General features: G+C 40.5%; 1 protein-coding gene across 1 annotated transcript in view; it reads left to right on the plus strand.

Annotated features, from left to right (window-relative positions):
- The first annotated feature begins 1,165 nt into the window (after nt 1–1,165).
- LOC141117655 (high affinity immunoglobulin gamma Fc receptor I-like) overlaps nt 1,166–20,003 on the plus strand; it is a 30,030-nt gene continuing 11,192 nt past the window's right edge. Inside the window, exons 1-5 of the mRNA XM_073610615.1 lie at nt 1,166–1,259; nt 7,348–7,368; nt 11,089–11,346; nt 15,131–15,388; nt 16,820–17,101. Of these exons, the coding sequence (XP_073466716.1) occupies nt 1,217–1,259; nt 7,348–7,368; nt 11,089–11,346; nt 15,131–15,388; nt 16,820–17,101 (862 nt within the window). The 5' untranslated portion in view covers nt 1,166–1,216. The remainder of the gene's footprint in view (nt 1,260–7,347; nt 7,369–11,088; nt 11,347–15,130; nt 15,389–16,819; nt 17,102–20,003) is intronic.

The following is a 20,003-nucleotide window of genomic DNA, read 5'->3' on the forward strand; positions in this document are numbered from 1 at the left end:
TGCCATTACTTCATGTGGCTGTAAAGGCAGGCGTCCCAATACTTTTGGTAATATTGTGTATGTCACTAGGCATGTCATGATTTAGGCTAGGTTCACACCTATGTTTTCGATGCAGCCCGTGTTTACATGGACACAGCAGCTCATTCACTTGAATGGGGTGCTTTAGGTGTGGGAAACACATGAAAAAAGGTCCCTGCAGATTTTTAAAACCGCGGGTGCAGGGAAATCACATGACGCACTGTGTGTTAGATGCGTGGGAGTGCCATTAAGAATGAATTGCAGCCTTGCACATCTGTAAAAGAGCAGCACATTTTGGCTATTGGTTTTTGTGGGTGTGGGAACAGGTGCGATTCCCGCACCCGCAACTACCCGCACAAGTTTGAACCTAGCCTTATACGGATACATAGAGCACCAATATCGCATAGCTACAATGCTATATGTTGTATAGCTTTAAATGAATGTTGTATATTGTGCAGTTATACATTAATATTTTATATTGTATAGTCAGGGCCATCTTTAATAATGATTGAACCCCCGCAAACATTTTCTTGGCCCTTGGCCCTCCCCCAATGCAATTTTGCTCTCCACCTGCTCTGAAATACATACACAAATATCAGTTAGACTCAAAATCACTTTACTGATACAGATCAGACAGCGATTGCGATTGGTTGCCAGAGGTTACAGCATATCATTACCACTTAGTGACTGGTTGCTAGAGGTTACAGCACACATTACGGCTCACTGATTAGTTGCTAGAGGTTGCAGCACATTTTTTCTAACGTTAAACAGTATATTGTATACTTGTAGATGAAAGTTACATTTTTTAATAGATTAGTATTATATATTTTATAGTGATATATTAATGTCATATATTGTATAGTTATTGTATAGTTATATACTGTATTAACATTATACAGTATATTGTATAGTTATATTTTAATGTTATATATTGTATAGTGATATATTAATGTCATATATTGTATAGTTATATATACTGTATTAACATTATACAGTATATTGTATAGTTATATGTTATTGTTATATATTGTATAGCTGTTATATTATTATATAACTAGTGGTTTCCTGGAAATGTGCTCATAATACACAGGAGCCTCCCCCTATATACTAGTCGCCTGTCATCCTGTGTAGGTTAAACATTTTGATTTCCTGTCTTGACCAAACAGCACCCTTCCAGGCAGACATTTCTAACGAGGCCATGAGCGATACAGGGTCAGTCCTGATATGGGTGATCCTAATTGGTAAGTGAGATAGTATGTATTTATTGGCCTGTATTGTTACACATAAGTGATCATGCGCTTTATCATATAGCGATTTTGATTTTTTTTTTTTTTACATATTTTTTAAGCAATTTTGTTTGCACTGTTACTTTGTACTTAGATTTTAATTATTTGTATGTGTACAACAATTTGCATGTAACCGAATATATACTAAATACAATATATAATACACACACATATTTTATATATATATATATATACACACAGTGGGGACGGAAAGTATTCAGACCCCCTTAAATGTTTCACTCTTTGTTATATTGCAGCCATTTGCTAAAATCATTTAAGTTCATTTTTTTCCCTCATTAATGTACACACAGCACCCCATATTGACAGAAAAACACAGAATTGTTGACATTTTTGCAGATTTATTCAAGTCCACACAGCTGGACTCAAATGAAGGTGTAGAACCATCTCAAGGATGATCAGAAGAAATGGACAGCACCTGATTTAAATATATGAGTGTCAGAGCAAAGGGTCTGAATACTTAGGACCATGTGATATTTCAGTTTTTCTTTTTTAATAAATCTGCAAAAATGTCAACAATTCTGTGTTTTTCTGTCAATATGGGGTGCTGTGTGTACATTAATGAGGAAAAAAATGAACTTAAATGATTTTAGCAAATGGCTGCAATATAACAAAGAGTGAAAAATTTAAGGGGGTCTAAATACTTTCCGCCCCCAATATATATATATGTACTATATTTTTATATATATTAGAATAATATATATATATATATATATATATATATATATATATATATATATTAGCAAAAGCGTGTCAGCTGGTGCACAGAGCAAATCTAGTCGTTGAGAAAAAGAAAAGACACCAGTGGGGGACACGCTACGATCATCATTTTAATGTAGAAGAGGAGAAATATGTGGGCATGCTATAAGAGTGAATAAATAAAATATAATTAACATCTATGCGTGTTTAATCACTTTAGCCCCGGAAGGATTTACCCACTTCCTGACCAGGCCTTTTTTTCTTTTGCGATACGGCACTGGGTTATTTTAGCTGCACGGTCGTGTGACTCCGTACCCAAACAAAATTGACGTCCTTTTTTTTCACATAAACAGAACTTTTATTTTGGTAGTATTTGATCACATCTGCGATTTTTATTTTTTTGCGCTATAAACAAAAAAAGACCAACATATTTTTAAAAAAATAATATTTTTTTTACTTTCTGCTATAATACATATCCAAAAAGAATATATTAAAAAAAATGTATTCATCAGTTTAGGCCAATATGTATTCTGCTACATATTTTTGTTTTTTTTTGGTTAAAAAAAAAATCGCAATAAGCGTATATTGATTGGTTTGCGCAAAAGTTATAGCGCCTACAAAATAGGGGAAGGATTTAGGGACTTTTTTTTTTAATTGTTTTTACTAGTAATTGCGGCGATCTGTGATTTCTAGTGGGACTGCGACATTGCGGCGGACAAATCTGACCCCAAAGTGACACTTTTTGGTGACCAGTGACACCAATACAGTGATCAGTGCTATAAAAATGCACTGATCATGGTATAAATGGCACTGACAGGGAAGGGGTTAACACTAGTGGTGATCAAGTGTTAAGTGTTCCCTAGGGAGGTCTTTCTAACTGTCAGGGGGACGGACTGACTGGGAGTAGAGAGAGATCGCTGTTCCTGATCAATTGTTACCAGTGTAGAACATAAGTCGGCCGGCTACAGTACAAGCGCCTGTCCAATCGGGACGTTACAGCGCGGTGACGTCAGCACGTCTCTCCTCCCGACGCAGTTTGTCACAAGTCTGACATCGTCCCGGGGCTCGGGCGGCACAAACCTGCTTGGCACTGTAGGAGTGGCGTTATGTTGTGATGTCTCAGCCTTGGGGGATATCATCACTTCCTCCACATGTCAGGCAGCGGCAGAAAGTGTCACCTGTCACCTGTCCCAAGATTCGCTATTGTCACACAACTGGGTGGGCTCAGGGCGCAGTGCTCGGCGCCCTGAGCCCACCCTTTTTTGAAGCAAATTAGAGCCTCAGGCTCTAATCATGTGCTTCAAAAAATACCCCTAGAAATCCATGAGTCAGGGGCCCTGAATGTAGATTAGGGGGGCGGCGCCCCTTATAGACAGACCCCCCACTGCAATCAGCATGATTAGGTATGCTGCACATATCGCACAATCTGTTTTTCTTTGGCTTAAGAAAGAGAGAGGAGCTTAAAACTATTGCCATTTCACTTGTAATATTAGAATTTAAATAAATATTTTTCAGTGGTGCCTTAACCCTTGTTGTGAATTTGCTCTACATTGGACCTTTGGGCAAATCCAGGATTGGCAAGCACTTGAAGGCTTTGCATGAAGTGCAGTTCACCTTTTGTAATTTTTTATGATTTTCATATATATATGTGTGTGTGTGTATGAATATGACCAAATGTTGGTGGACACGTGACCATCTGACCATTTGTGTTGGGCGAACGGTTCAGGCCGAGCAAAAGTTTGGCCCACACATTGCCCGTTCGGGTGTTTGCCGAACATCCGAATTTTCTGTGTGATCTGCGAGATGTGCGTCCGGCGAGCTCACAGTCAATATGTTGTTAAGGAGCAGGGCCGGAAAACCGGCTGCCATGTCCTTAACAACTAATGAGTCATCAGCTGTCAACGGGCTTCACTATGAAAAAAACGGCAGGGGGGGTCCCACCTCCCAGTCCATACCAGGCCCTTATTCAAGCACATAGCCTGGCAGGCCAGGAAGGGGGGGGTGAGTGAATGCCCCCCCTCCTGAACCCTATCAGTCCACATACCCTCAACAGGGGGGGTGCTTTGGGGCGGGGGGCTCAAAGCACCTTGCCCCAATGTTGATGGGGACAAGGGCTTCTTCCCAACAACCCTGGGCAGTGGTTGTGGGGGTCAGTGGTCAGGGGGCTTATCAAAATCTGGAAGCCCCCTTTAACAAACGGGGCCCCCAGATCCCACCCCCTATGTGAATGAGTAAGGGTACATTGTACCCCTACTCATTCACCAAAAAAAATGTCAAAATGAAAAAAAACACAGTTTTTGGCAACTCATTTATTAAAAAATAAATTTAAAAAAGTATGTCCCCGATGAAGATCCAGCGCCAATCATGACGCCCGCCGCACTGCTGGACCCGAAAAAAGAAAGAAAAAAACCCGCTGCACCCGCAAGGAAGGCTGACCGCCGAATGCCTGGCATCGTGATTGATGATGGATCTACATCGGGGGACATTGTGTTTTTATTTTTTATAATAAAGCAATTATCAAAAACTATTTATTTTTGACACTTTTTTTGATGAATGAGTACGGAAACAATGTACCCCATACTCATACACATAGGGGGTGGGATCTGCGGGGCCCCCTTGTTAGATTCCAATAAGCCCCCTGCCAACAAACCGCCACAACCGCCGCCCGGGGTTGTCGGTAAGAGGCCTTTGTCTCCATTGTCCACAACATGCTTTGTGCTGCCCCCCAACCCCAAAGCACCCCCCATCTTGAGGGCATGTGGCCTGGGATGGTTCAGGAAAAGGGGGCGCTCGCTCATCCCCCCCTTTTCTGACCTGCTGGTCTGCATGCTCGGATAAGGGTCTGGTATCGATTTTGGGAGGACCCCGCTCCCTTTTTTTTAAATTTTGGCATAGGGTTCCCCTAAAATCCATACCAGACTCAAATGGTCATTTTTTTATATATATATTGCAGCCACAAAGTCCATTTAAATGTCTTTTTTTTTCTTTAGAAATGTCAGTTTTGCTGCAGCAGCTTCTATACATGGTTCAGACGTGCCACTTTACATACAGACTAAGTGTACCCCCTGGGCACTATATTTTTTTTTTTTAACAAACAGTGGTGCTTTATTGAGAAAAAAGTAAGAAAACAAAATACAAATTACTGATGTATTTAGATCGACAGGCCAGTATATCATCTTGCCATATGCATTAAGTACACTGGATATGAACCATAAGAGTGTATAGTCCACCAAGACTCACAGCATAACAAGATTAGTGATTTCTAAGTGTATGACACAACACATAGTATAACAATTTATTTGAGACATCAATTCTGTCGAGATCAGATGACCCTCTACCCTTAATCATATATAATATACAATATGTGCTCAGGTTAAGGTCCAAGGGGCCCAGACCTTCTCAAACTTCCAATGGCAACCCCTATTAGAATAATTCATTTTGTATAGAGGCAGGGCCGCGTTGACCATCGCCTCCTATGCAGCCACCTCTGGTCTAAGAGGAGGTAGCCATTTCAGCAGTATTTCCTTTTTGGCATAGTATAAGCAGCTTCAAATGGTGAGGACGCTGTTCATCGTCATGGATTCCTAGTAGAGCAAGGGAGGGGGCAGGTATTAAGGCAAGTTGTGTTCTAGTATTCATTTCGGTATACACCGCCTCCCAGTATGGCAATATTGAGGGGAACTCCCAGAGGATATGTAAGTAAGTACCCTGTTGCAATCTAAAGTGGGGGCATACCGAGTCTCGCTCCAGAAAGATTCTGTTGAGTCTCTCAGGGGTATAGTATACGCGATGCAGAAATTTGACCTGTATCAGCCTGTCCAGAGACAAGATTACAAGCTTCGGGCCCAGCTCCAAGCAGTCCTCCCTATCTAGTGATGGGATATCCCCCTTCCAATATTCCCACAGCTTCTCCATCCTGAGAAGGTCAGTGCACAGAAGAGCGCCATACAAGGCCGACAGCGGTTTGTGTAGATCTCCTGGTGTCAAAAACTCCTCAATGGAGTTACTCTTGAGATCTGGGGAATTGAGTATTAGCAGCATGCCGCGACTGGAAGTACCAAAATAGCATCCAGCCAGGCAGTCCGAACGTTTGGGATAATAGTGAAAATCTCAGGAGTGTGTCTGTTGGCACCCAGGCACTATATTTAAAGGAATTTTTCATTTTTACTGTTTCACTTTAAGCATCCCTAAATCATTGCCCCTTTAAAAACGATTGTTTTTAAAAATAAATTTTGCATTGATGCATGTCCCCCAGGGCAGTACCCAGACCCCCATAGCCTTTTTATGGCCAATTACTTGCATATAAGCCTTCAAAATTGGGACTTTTGATTTTTCATGTTTGGGTCCCATAGACTTTAATAGAGTTTGTGGATCAAGGGCCAAACTTTTTCCCTGTTTGGGAGTTTTTGTGCAAACCAAACAGGAGGGTGTTCAGCCCATCTCTACTGACCATCACACCAATATGAGCTTGTTGGACATCCCATTGCAAAACCATGGGCATTAATATAGGGTTGGTCCCCCCAATGGTGGCTATAACATCCTCTAATCTTTCCACAAGGTTTTGGATTGTGTCTCTGGAAATTTGTACCCATTCAGCCAAAAGAACATTTGTGAGGTCAGGTGCTGATGTTGGATGAGAAGACCTGGCTCACAATTGGTGTTCCAACTCATCCCAAATATGTTCAGTAGGGTTGAAGTCAGGGATCGGTGCAGGACACTCAAGTTTCTCCACACCAAACGTGTTAAACCAAGTCTTTATGGAGCTGGCTTTGTACACAGGGGAACATTTATGCTGGGAAAAAAACTTTCCCCAAACTGTTGTCTCAAGGTTGGATGTACTCAGTTGACTAAAAGGTCTGTTTGCTGCATTTTTAAATCTTCACTGGAAACATCTGAACTCAATAAGTTGGAGAGATGCCACATACTTTTGGCCATATAGTACATATATTATGTATTTATTTATTTATACAATGTGATTTGCTATCAGAGCCCACATTTCAGGGGGATGTAGCGATCAGTCCAGATGAGGTGCAATGTAGCTGTCAGACTACATTGTGGATTATGATTGTCAAGGTAGAGTCATATATGGTAGATATCTGTAGGTGATATTCATTACGTGTACAATGCAATATATGTTACATTGTTGTGAATTTAAAAACATTATGGTCACTCCCTGTAATAAATATTAAAAAATAGTTTATTTTCGTTCCAAAAAAAAAAATGAGTTAACCAAAAACATCTATGGTTCTTTTGAATTTTTTTGGATTATGAATGATGGCTCTAAGTCTTACTTTTTTTTTTTTTTCATTTTTTTTTTTTTTTATAGGGATCATGACAGCCAGCCCAGGTAAGTTTCTAAGTATATTCATTTTAAAAGATCAAGCACTGAATTATAGAGCAACATCAAATTCATCCATCATAAATACTATGATTCTTTCACCAGAGTACCCATTAAAGTGTTACTAAACCCAGGACCCTGCATTCACTATATCTGGTCTCCCACGGTACACAGAACATGGAAATGCAATTATTTTGGTAAATATAAACTGCTAAATACCTTTTCTCATCAGCAGTATATAGCAGTCTTGTGACTTCTATCAGTGTCTGGTTAAAGCTTGTAGAAGGAGTTTTCATTCTACTCTGACTGTCCTATGAGGCTGCAGGACCCCTGACCTTCTGTCTGGACAGTTCTGATTGGCCCGGTGCCAATCACATGCACCCTCCCAAGAAAAGAAAAAGCAATACACACCAAATTGAGCATGTGTAGAGTGGCTCCAAGGCTCTGTACTATTATCAGGTGGATTGGGGACAGTGTAAGAAGGAGAGGATCAGAGAAGACAGGATCAAACAGCCTCTTTACACAATGCAGAGGATTCACCCCTGAGGTGCCACAGTTAGTATAACAAGCATGCTTTACTGCATATACAGACTGATTTCACTGTTGTGGGTTTAGTAACACTTTAAGTTACTAGTTACCGAAGTGTAATACTCTAATTTATACTTTGTGCTAGCTCTGTCTTGTTCTCTATGTTTCATGACATGTGCGCATATTACTGTAAAACTAGAATTTTGCTGTAACATTTTTTTCTTTCTACTATGGTGCTTGTGCGCACATTATCTATTTCCTTCTTATAATTCGAATAAAGATTATAGTAAAATAAAATAAATAGTTATAAAAAATAATTATTAAAAAAAATATTTAAAAAAATAAGATAAATTGCAGAAACTGATATGATTCAATAATCTGAAGTCAATTGGAATTTTAATAATTCTGTTAAATTATATTCACTGCCTTTTAAAGTGAATCTAAAGTCCGCAGGGTGGGTGGAGGCTCTTGCCATAATGTGCTAGTATGCACAGCATTATACGGGGCACACTTACCAACCAATGTACCGTTTTCAGCACTGGCATGTCCCAGCTTGCAGTTGTCTTTCTCTTTGTGCAGTTGTCACATCTTCCTTCACCGTGTTCTCTGGCTTCGCTCCTTCTCGGAAATCGGCTTGCCAATGATGATGTGACTCCTGCACATATCCACAGAAGTCCCCAAAACTCTGCTCAATTCTCTGCATCTGACAGATGTGAAGAAATGAGCTAGTAGTGTACACTGCACTGTGGATATGCCGCAAGGCAGTGTGGTAGGAGCAAGAGGAAGAGATTTTTCAGCAGAAGAAACTTTGCACGTCAGAAGACAGCAATGACAGAGACGTCAGCAGGTGCAACCAGTTAGGTGAATGACTTCTGCTCCTTTAGTAATTCTGCCATAGTGTGTTCCAATATTTGCCAAACCTCTGACCTATCTTTAATGAACTGTCCAGCCCTTGCAATTAAACCTAATCCACACTTTATGCCAAACTCCCAAATATAACATTCTACCTAACCTAAATATTTTATGGTGCCTTCAGCCGCTAACACTACCTTTTCTATACTTAACTTATATGTAGGTAAGAGTGTTTGGGAAATGTTCTATCCCTCCTCCTTTGTTTTTTTCCCCCTTGTGCCAACCATCTGTTCACCTTGCATTATTTGTTCTATTATAGATTTATCCTTTTTATATTTGCTCCTAATGAGTGAACATCTCCATGAAACGCGTAGAGCCTCAGCCTTATGCTACATCATTGCAATCATGTGATTTTGAGATCTAATAATATGACATTTTATCATCATCAATTATTATCACCGTTGACATATTTATGTTCATTATGAATTGGAACAATTTACTACATATCTATGAATCTTTTACCATTATACAGTGAATTATGTTGTTATTGTGTACAATAAATTGTTAAGATGCTATTATTGTTTAACATGCTACATTTTTATCAAATCCATGTATATTTGTTCGGAATCAATAAACATGTGCTTGCATACCTAATTTTCTTAGCTGTGCTTCATATAAAGTCCCAACCAACCCCCCTCTTTTAATCCTTTAGTAATTCAACCATAGTGTGTTCCAATATTTGCCAAACCTCTGACCTATCTTTCATGAAATGTCTAGCCCTAGCAATTAAACCTAATCCTCACTTAATTCCAAACTCCTAAAATTGACACCTACCTAACCCTAACATTTTATCTTGGGAGAAAAAAAAAGCACTGGATTTATGCTAAGATATGTTCAGGTACCTAAAGCGAACAGTTTCACCTTATTCACAATAGTTACTTTGCATAGTGAACTTGCACTTTACTAAGTGAACAGCCCCTATTCCATTAGTAAATTAACACCAGAGTGTTCCAATATTTGCCAAACCTCCAACTGATCTTTATTGAAATACCTAGTCCTAGCAGGTAAACCTAATTCTTACTCAATTTCTAACTCCTACATTTGAAACCTGGATTCGGATGGAAAATTTGTACGACAAGCTGTCTGCCAATTTTCGGATCATTAGTATGGTGCTTTCGCTTAGCCGATTTCGCTTTTTTATCAGACAAAAGCTGGATGTGCAGACTATAAAATTTTTGTCGGATGTGAACTCAACGTCCGATTTTCTTTTCATTAACATCTTTTCAGAAACGAAAGAATACATACAAAACTATTCAACACATTACATCACTTCTGACGTTGTATTCTGTCGAATTAAAATGTTCACATTGTGAGTAACCTCTTCACTTTCGACATGAGACTAGCTTTCCACAAAAAACGGACGTTCGGTCATCTGAAAATCTAAACGTGTGTACGAGGCTTAACTTTAAAAACAGGCATACTCAATGCTCAATACCCCTCACTTCCATCTCACCCATTCCCAACCTTTTTTTTAAATACCTTTATTAGCTGTTTTTCAGTCTCCTGACTCTCTAGCTTGTGTCCCTCACTGGTGCCACATTCAGGGTTGCAGTGCTGCAATATTTGTCATTGTGGACTGGTCATGTCTTTGTAATGACAACCGGTAATGCAGTTTTTGGGACCTGAGAGGATCTTCACTGTTGGACAGCCAATGGGTAGGGTCTATGTCACCCATGCATTTGTGTGGATGCCCCAAGTAATACCCACCTCCTCTGCAGAGTAAGAGATAAAAGAATCAGAGCCCAGCTTATCTTTATTTGTGTCCATGTGGACTTGCCACTTCTTTGTAATGACATCCAGCACCGCAGTCTTCAGGACCTGAAAGTACCCGCACCCCTTGACAGCAAATAGGGAGGATCTATGTCACTCATGCAGTAACTTTTATGCTACAAGGAGGAATCTTCTCCTCTGCAAGGAAAGTGATAAAAGACTTGGGACCCAGTGCATCTTTCAAGTATTATAGTTGGTGGAGAGCAAAGAGCGGAAGGGGGTTTTTACTCCTGGAGTTCAGGATTACCGCCTAACGCATGACACCATTTGAGTTGGGTTGTCCCAGCCTAACCTTTAAGCTAATGCCTAACACTAGCTATCTGTTGTTAGGCATAGCAAAAGCTTCCATTTCTACATGTGATAAAATTGTGATCCAAGGGGGCCAGGCCAAAAAACAGAATGGTTCTGCTTGTAGAGATTACATTCACTGGTTGTGCAATGTGTGGTTTATTCTTCCAAAATGTATACTGCTTCAATGGCTTTCTTGTTGTATCACCTGAGTAACATATTGTCTTCCAGGAGCTGCAGAAAGACCAATAGTGACTTTCAATCCCAACTGGGCCAAAGTATTCACAGGAGAGTCTGTAACTATGATGTGCTACATAAGCCTTGCCCATCAAAATCAAACGTTTTCCTGGTACAAAGATAATAAGCAGTTATCTGTCAATGGCCAAACGTATACAATATCCTATACCGGAACTGAACACACTGGAAATTACCAGTGCGGGACAACTTTTTATGAAACTAGTGGTATTAGTAGGCTGGAGGTCATCTATGGTAAGTTCCCTAGTAAGGTAAGGATTAGACACTTTTTTGTCTTTTCTATAGAAGCAGGGTGGCACTTTTTTGCTTAGTAAAGAAGAGGTCTAACCACATTTGGAAAGATTCCTTTAAAGTAAGAGCTGTGAAATGTGAAATGGCCTTCCATAAGAGATAGTTAGTTCTAGCTAACTCTTTAGATTGTTAAAAAGGTTGTATGTATTTCTAAATTCACATAATATAGCTGGCTATTAATATAGGGCACATGAATGTGTTTAATATTGCAGGAAATTGAATCATAAGGGTGAACAAAAACACAAAAACTCTGCGCTTAGGACAAAAAGAGGGAGAAAAGAATAGAGAGGGCAAGGGGGGGGGAAGGGGGGAGAGAGGAGAAAAAACGGGGGGGGGGGGGGGAGGTGCAAGGGGTAATTACCCCAATGAGAAAGAACCGGGAAAAGGAGGAAAAGAAGAGAGAGTAAAAGGTATGCTGCCACCCCTAGTTAAGCCCTCAAAGAGGACTAACATAAGGAAGCGCCATACCTCCATTTACAATTTTGAATCATAAGGGTGTTTGTCTTCATTTGGATCTTCTGTGGGTTTAGGGTTTTGTGGGTAGAGAATTTAAACCTTTTTATTTGCCTATTGGTTGAACTCAATGGACTTTTTTTATACCTATAAAAGGAATTGTAAAAGACATACATGTACAGTCTAATTCAGTAAAGGGTTCAAGTTGAAAGTGAAAATAGCTTACAGTCATGGTTCATCTTGTACTGGTCTGATTTGCCATATGTGTCTCAAATTGTTACATAGACCAGTGGTCATCAACCCTGTTCTCGGGGCCCACTAACAGGCCAGGTTTGCAAGATAACTGAAATACATCACAAGTGATATTATTTGCTGCTCAGTGATTGCAGTATTCTAGTCTGTATCTCCCCAATACATAAAACCTGGCCTGTCAGTGGACCCTGAGGACAGGGTTGATGACCACTGACATAGACCATACTAGTTTTACAACAGTGACCTCATTTGGAGAAAAGCTGAAGAGAATAAGCTCAGTTAGAACAAGTAGACACGTTGCGAGTACAGGAATAGAATCCATTGAATAATAATAATATAGATCTGTTACACTTTAATAGTTTTGTGCAAACCTGTGCATTGCCCATGCAGGGCAAAGCAGCAGTTTTGCTTTAATACCCTCTTCCCAGCAGCATACATTTGGCTTTGTTTAGTTCTCCCACTGCTCCATTCCGCCACTGATAACCAAGCCACTGTAATATGTGACTTACTCCATGTGACAGAGCTTATGCATGGGAATTGACCCAGCACTGTCACAATGGGTGGGAAGAGAACCCTAATGCTATGTCAGATTTCACTGGAGCAAATTAGATCCTGCAAAGGATTATCTTTCTTCACTCCTAGTAGCTGAACAGGCCGGTGGGGGTAAAGGTAAGTATACAGTATAGAGGTGTGAACCTTTTTCTTTGCCCTGCATTAGTAAGCACAAGTTTATTTTGAACTCTACAAAACTGAATTGCTGTGTCTACCTCACTTTATATGCACAAGTAATGGTGGTGAACCATGGTTGCATAGCACAAGACAAGACCTTCCAACATATCCTCCCCTATTGTAGTGCACTGGCACAGAAAAGTGACTGATGGCATTATGTAAGATTTATTGCCTAACCTGTAGCCTTTAGAATTTACTGTATGGCCCTCTGGGCCCCTGCAGACAGAAGTCAGTGGTTTTGTTGCCTGGGTGCTTACTTATGCCAGTGAAGGAAAATATTCCTCAGACTTGCTTCTAGAAGGTAAATACCAGTAAAACCTTGGTTTGAGAGTGTTTTGCAAGACAAGCAACATTTTTAAATACATTTTGACTTGACATACAAGCGATGTCTTGATATACAAGTAGCATCACGTCACAACTGAGTATAAAAAAGAAGAGTGGCACCTCTAAGTATAGCAATATGGTTACATTTAATGAAGGTACAACATTTAGCAACTCACATGGTTGATGATTAAAACAGGCACATCTAAGTATGCAGGCATCCGGGGTAAAGCTGTCCACATAGACCATCCTCCACACAGTCATCGGCATCGTCCCTTCTACGCTCCGCTCCACAAGCGGTTCAATCGCTCTACTGCAGGGTAGTCTTCCCGGTCACGATTGCAGACTGACAGCAGGTGAGAGCAGGCGGTGCGGGGGATGGTCTATGTGGACAGCTTTACCCCGGATGCCTGCATACTTAGATGTGCCTCTAGTAATCGTCAACCATGTGAGTTGCTAAATGTTGTACCTTCATTAAATGTAACCATATTGGTGTTTCTTCTGGGTTCGTGGCCTCCGGCGCTGTGAGTGGCCAGAGCTGTGATGACGTCACTCCCGCACAAGCCGACGTTTACGGCACCGTCTCTAAAGGTCCGGGACCTTCAGAGCGCGTGTCTCCCGGTGACTTCATCGGCTGCATGCACTCTGAATATCTCCTAAGACCCCTTCACACTGAGGCAGTTTTCAGGTGTTTTAGCACTAAAAATATCACCTGAAAACTGCCTCCCATTAAACAGCACATTCTAGTCCTGTTCGCCCTAAGCAGGGGCAAAAATAAAGCCTATTTTCTCCTCTAGGTGCACGTAGTACGTCCTCCCCGGCTGCCGTGTTGTGAGATGTGAGGACGTTCTACGTGCACCAGAGGAGAAAAGAGGCTTTATTTTTGCCCCTGGTTAGGGCAAACAGGACTAGAATGTGCTGGCTCTGAACCTGGAACTTTGAAGCTACCCTACTCTGATCCAAACAACCTCTGGTCTGCCCTATAATCCCTATAGGTGGCATCTTATCAGATGATCAGTGACACAATCTTTTTCAAATTGTACATACAGTTTGACATCCGCAAGACCATACAGGTGATTCTGACACCACCTATTTGTCACTGGATTTAGCCGGTTCTCTCTCTCTCTCCGATGTTGCGATATATCTTTGATCAATGTCAGGATATTTGGATGCATGGTGAACAGCCCCGAAGAAGGAGCAATCTAGTCTGCGAAATGCGGCGGCTACCCAATATACACAAGCATCTGTTCAAGTTCATTGAAAATTAATATTAATCTTGGTCATCGCTTTTATGACTTAATATTGTTACCATTTTAAATTGTATACTCTATAAATTATATATATATATATATATATATATATATATATATATATATATATATATAATTTTCCCTTGTGGTTATGCTTACCTCATGACAGAAATATGCATCATTAAAAAATCCCACTTTCCTTTGAGGAACAGACTTTAATCTGTTCTCTCTCAAATATTCTTTGTTTTATCTTCTGAAGTAAGTTCCCAGTTTCCATAGCTTCTTTAAGATGTCTACAGTCGGATGATCTCTTTCAGCATGTCTCAACAACTCTCCTGTTGCATGTCTGCAGCCTTTGACAGCTTTATGTACATTACATTTACTGAATATTAGGTATGGCCCATTGGTGATGTCAGGAGCCACACTTCAACCATCTTGCATCAGAAAGTTGACCACCCTTGGCATGCTTTTGCTTTACAGTATTTAAAAGTATAAGTCCTATTTTGGGGCGAGATTTGAAAGATATTTGTTAGTATAAATAAAATGAGGGTTTGCAGGATCAAGTTTCTAGTGTTCTTCTAAGCTGAGCAGTTGCTGAGAGGCTGCATTTGACAACATCAGAAAAAGCTAATGATATATGTGCCACCCAAGGTTCTGAGTGCAATCAACCAGTTAAACAAAGAGGTAAATTGACCCTTTTGACAATGTTTTCTCCCTTCCAGGTTATCTGATTCTGCAAGTTCCTCCCTTTGTGTATGAAGGGGATGATGTCCCTATGAGATGTTACAGCTGGCCTGGGTATTCAGTACGACGCACCATATTTTTCAAGGACAATGCAGTCATAAGACCACTGAAGGCAGACACCAACCTAATCATTGATAATGTCAATAAAGATGCAGCTGGGAAGTACAAATGTGTAAAGAAATCAGAGTCCTCCTCTGACACGAGTTACACTGATGAATCATTCCTTTATGTCAAAGGTAAAACAATCAAATACTGCAAACTCTGGAGCTCAACTGTAAACCCGAAAATCCTTTATTGTTAAAAGTCGATGGTTAAGGCATGTTTAGGTACTTAAGGATCATTCTAATTTGTATAAGAGAGCTATGACTGAGGCTGCTTAGCCAAAGCACGTTAGCTTTGGTACCACTGTCTTAACCATGGACTTTTAACAACAAGAGATTTTGAAGTCTACTGTCCAGCTCTGGTGCTTGCCTAATTTGGAAGTTTTGCAAGGGTGAGTAGGAACCCAGCCATAAAGCTGACACTCCATCAGCCATATCGGCTGAGAGGTCAAGCTTGTCTGCTTCCTTTAAACAAGTAAACAATGCTTGCATTGGAAACTATCATGTATTCTACAAGAACATTACTTCTTTATGGTCAACTCTTCTATGTTTCTAAATGTGGAAGACATAAAAATCTCAGTGACTGAATATTTGATAAATACTCATTTAATGGACATTTCCTTATGGATCTTCTTTTTCTTCATCAAAAGACTTATTCCAATGTAGAAGTTACTACATTTTGTGTAATGCCCTGTACACAGGATAGGATTTTCCGACAACAAAACCGTGGATTTTGTTCCGAAGGATGTTGGCTCAAACTTGTCTTGCATACACACGGTCACACAAATGTTGGCCAACAATTACCAACGTAGTGACGTACAAGACGTACGTGATGTCTCCATTACAAACGCTAGTTTTACAAGACCGAGCGCTTCCAGCTCGTACTTGATTCCGAGCATATGTGAACTTATGTGCGACGGACTTGTGTACATACGATCGGAAAGTCCGACAACAAAGTTTTGTTGGCGGGAAATTTGAGAAACTGCTATCCAACATTTGTTGGCGGAAAGTCTGCCAACAAATGTTCGATAGAGCATACACACGGTCGGACTTTCAGCCAACAAGCTCACATCCAACATTTCCTGTTGGAAAGTCCCATCATGTGTACGGGGCATAATGCCGTGTACACACGACCGGACTTTTCGTCGGACTCAATTCCGAAGGACTTTACGACGGAGTTCCGACAAAACGGACTTGCCTACACACGATCACACCAAAGTCCGACTTATTCGAACGTGATGACGTACGACCGGACTAGAATAAGGAAGTTCATAGCCAGTAGCCAATAGCTGCCCTGGCGTCGTCTTTGGTCTGTTGGACTAGCACACAGACAAACTGATTTTTTGATAGGATTTGAGTCCGTCGGAAAGATTTGAAACCTGTTCTATTTCTAAAGTCCGTCAGATTTTTCTACAGAAAAGGTCCGATGAAGCCCACACTCGATCGGAATGTCCGACGGATTCTTTCTGTCAGACCTTTGATGCCGAAAAGTCCGGTCGTGTGTACACGGCATAAGAGTTTCAAAATCCAAGCCAGCTTGTTGAATCATGTCCTATTCCTTTGTAGACCTCTTCTCAAGTCCAGAAGTAAATCAGACTCCATACCCCGTGACACAAGGCGACAACCTGATTCTGACCTGTGACACAGTTCTCAGTCCGCTCAGGCAGGAGACAGAACTGCATTTTGCATTCTACAAAGATGAACAGTATGTTCAGAGATTCAGTTTATCCAACCAATATGAAGTCCAGTCCGCTCAGCTGGAGGATATTGGCAAGTATTCCTGTGAGGTGAAAACCTTAAGCTCCAGAGTAAAGAAGATGAGTAAAGCAATACATGTCCAGATACAAGGTGAACATCTTATCAAAATAGATTGTTCGGTGTTTAGAACTTAATTTGCTATCCAATAAAAATCCAAAGAGGACTCAATAGGGTTGACTTACTAAAGACAAATACCGTATACTGTGAAGATTGCAAGTGCAGTTACTCCAGAACTTGGAAAATGAGGTAAAGCTTCACTTTACAAAAAATACCCAATCACATACACACACATGATAGGCTGTGGAGCAACTGCGCTTGCAAAGTGCACAGTCTATTTGCCTTTATATCCTGTCTAGTATCTTGTGAAGATTTTATAGTCTCCATCTATTACACATGAATACAGCAACTGTGAACGTAGCACTTGGGTAACCCAACAAGTTGTCAACTATAGACAGATTCTCAGATGGAAGGCTGATAAGCACTAATACTGGGGTTCTCTGATGTCTAATCAGGTAAGACTCCAATAGGATCTGCATAGTGCAATCATGACTGGTCCATCATTAACAAGTTGCACTGATTTCCTCTATGCATTTATAATACTATAGGAGATATGATTCACCTGATCTCTGATGTATATTAAACAATTGCATGTTACTATTGAGTTACTTGGTCAGTTGACTAGTCATCAGGTGGGCATTATCGTGCATGTTATTTGTATTCACTGACATATCACAGGACTGATGTCTGTGCAGAGTCTATTACCAGGTTCTTCGATATGACAACTTGTCAATTTGCATACCTCCCAATATTTTGAGATGGGAATGAGGGACACCTCCTAGAAAACGTATGTAGGCATAGGACACGCCCCCTGTCACGCCCCTTAAAGGGGACATAACCAAAAAAAAAAGGTTAAATAAATCCACAAGTTTACTTTTTTACCACTAATATTCCTTTATATTGGCTTTTAAAATTTATAAATGCAGAAATTTAGAATTTGGATGAAAGGTTTAGCCCTGGGAAACAATTTTTGAAAGATAAAAAAGTGCATTTTATATACAATTATATAGATCAGACCAAAAAAAGGGACAAATGAGGAGGAAAGAGGGACAGAGAGACATTGCCCCATATCAGGGACAGTCCCTCGAAATCGGGGACAGTTGGGAGATTTGGATTTGTTGTAAGCACGTACTGTAGACTTTTTGAGGGGATAGGTAGTCACTGACGCCTACGTTCAGGGTTATTACAGGCATACCCCACTTTTAAGTACACAATGGGATTTATTTACTAAAGCTGGAAAGTGCAAAAACAGGCTTACCGCTGCATAGAAACCAATGAGCTTCTAACCCCAGCTTGTTTAATTAAGCTTTGGTACTAAAACCTGGAAGCTCATTGGTTTCTATGCAGAAGTGAGCCTGATTTTGCACCTTCCAGCTTTAGTAAATAAACCCCATTGTGTACTTAAAAGTGGGGTATGCCTGTATTGCAGTCCCTGGCACCATATGACTCAACTGATGGCTGATATATGACTTAACCACTTCAGCCTCAGAAGATTTGGCTGCTTAATGACCAGGCCATTTTTTGCGATACGGCATTGCGTCGCTTTAACTGACAATTGAGCAGACATATCACGCTGTGCCCAAACAAAATTGACGTCCTTTTTTCCCACAAATAGAGCTTTCTTTTGGTGGTATTTGATCATCTCTGCGGTTTTTATTTTTTGCGCTATAAACAAAAGAAGAGCGTCAATTTTGAAAAAAACACAATATCTTTTTGCTATAATAAATATCCCACATTTTAAAAAAAAAAAACGAATTTTTTCCTCAGTTTAGGCCGATATATATTCTTCTACATATTTTTGGTAAAACAAAAAATCACAATAAGCGTATATTGATTGGTTTTGCACAAAAGATATAGCATCTACAAAATAGGGGATAGGTTTATGGCATTTTTATTATTATTTTTTTTTTTTTTTACCAGTAATGGCGGCGATCTGCAATTTTTATCGGGACTGTGATTCTACGGCAGACAAATTGGACACTTTTGACAATATTTTGGGACCATTGACAATTATACAATGATCAGTGCTATACAAATGCACTCATTACTGTGTAAATGTCACTGGCAGGGAAGAGGTTAACATCAGGGGGCGATCAAGGGGTTTAGTGTGTTCCCTCTTTGTGTTCTAACTGTAGGGGGATGGGACTGTCTAGGGGGAGAGGGAGATCGGTGTTCATACTTAGTATGAACACACGATTTGTCTCTACTCAGGGGAAAGAGCCGGGATTTGTGTGTTTACACACACAGATCACGGTTCTCGCTCTGTCAAGAGCAATTACGGGTGCCCGGCGGTATTGCGCCCGCCGGGCACTCACATTGGCTCCGGGCACACATTGCGGGCCCCTAGTGGCCAAAAGGAAAAACTACGTAAGGAAACGTCGATTTGCCCAGCCGAGCCAACCTGCCGCACTAAAACTGCGGCGGCTGGTCCGGAAGTGGTAAAACATCAACATGTTACTATTAGGTTACATGGTCGCTTGACTAACCATTAAGTAGACACTATAGTGCATGTTTTTTGGACTCACTAACATTTTACAGGACTGATGTCTGTGCTGTTTTTATCAACAGGTCCTTCAATATGACAACTTGTCAATTGTTAATAGCACATTGATTTTTTCGAGGGGAAAGGTAGTCACTGACACTGGGATTATTATTGCAGTCTTTGGCACCATATGATTCACCTGATGACTCATACATGACTTAAATATCTGCATTTTACTATTGGGTTACATGCCCCTTTCCTAATTCCGCCCCTAAACACGCCCTTATAAATTATCTCATGAAATTACACTGTGAAATGTTTTATGCAGAATTAAGTTACAAAAATAAATATTAACAACAACAACTTTATCAGTGCCCTTCAGTGCAGCATATCAGTGCCCATCAGTGCAGCTTATCAGTGCCGCCCCATCAGTGCCGACTCATCAGTGCCCAT

Source organism: Aquarana catesbeiana, linkage group LG13 (assembly GCF_042186555.1).
Source record: "Aquarana catesbeiana isolate 2022-GZ linkage group LG13, ASM4218655v1, whole genome shotgun sequence".
Classification (NCBI taxonomy): domain Eukaryota; kingdom Metazoa; phylum Chordata; class Amphibia; order Anura; family Ranidae; genus Aquarana; species Aquarana catesbeiana.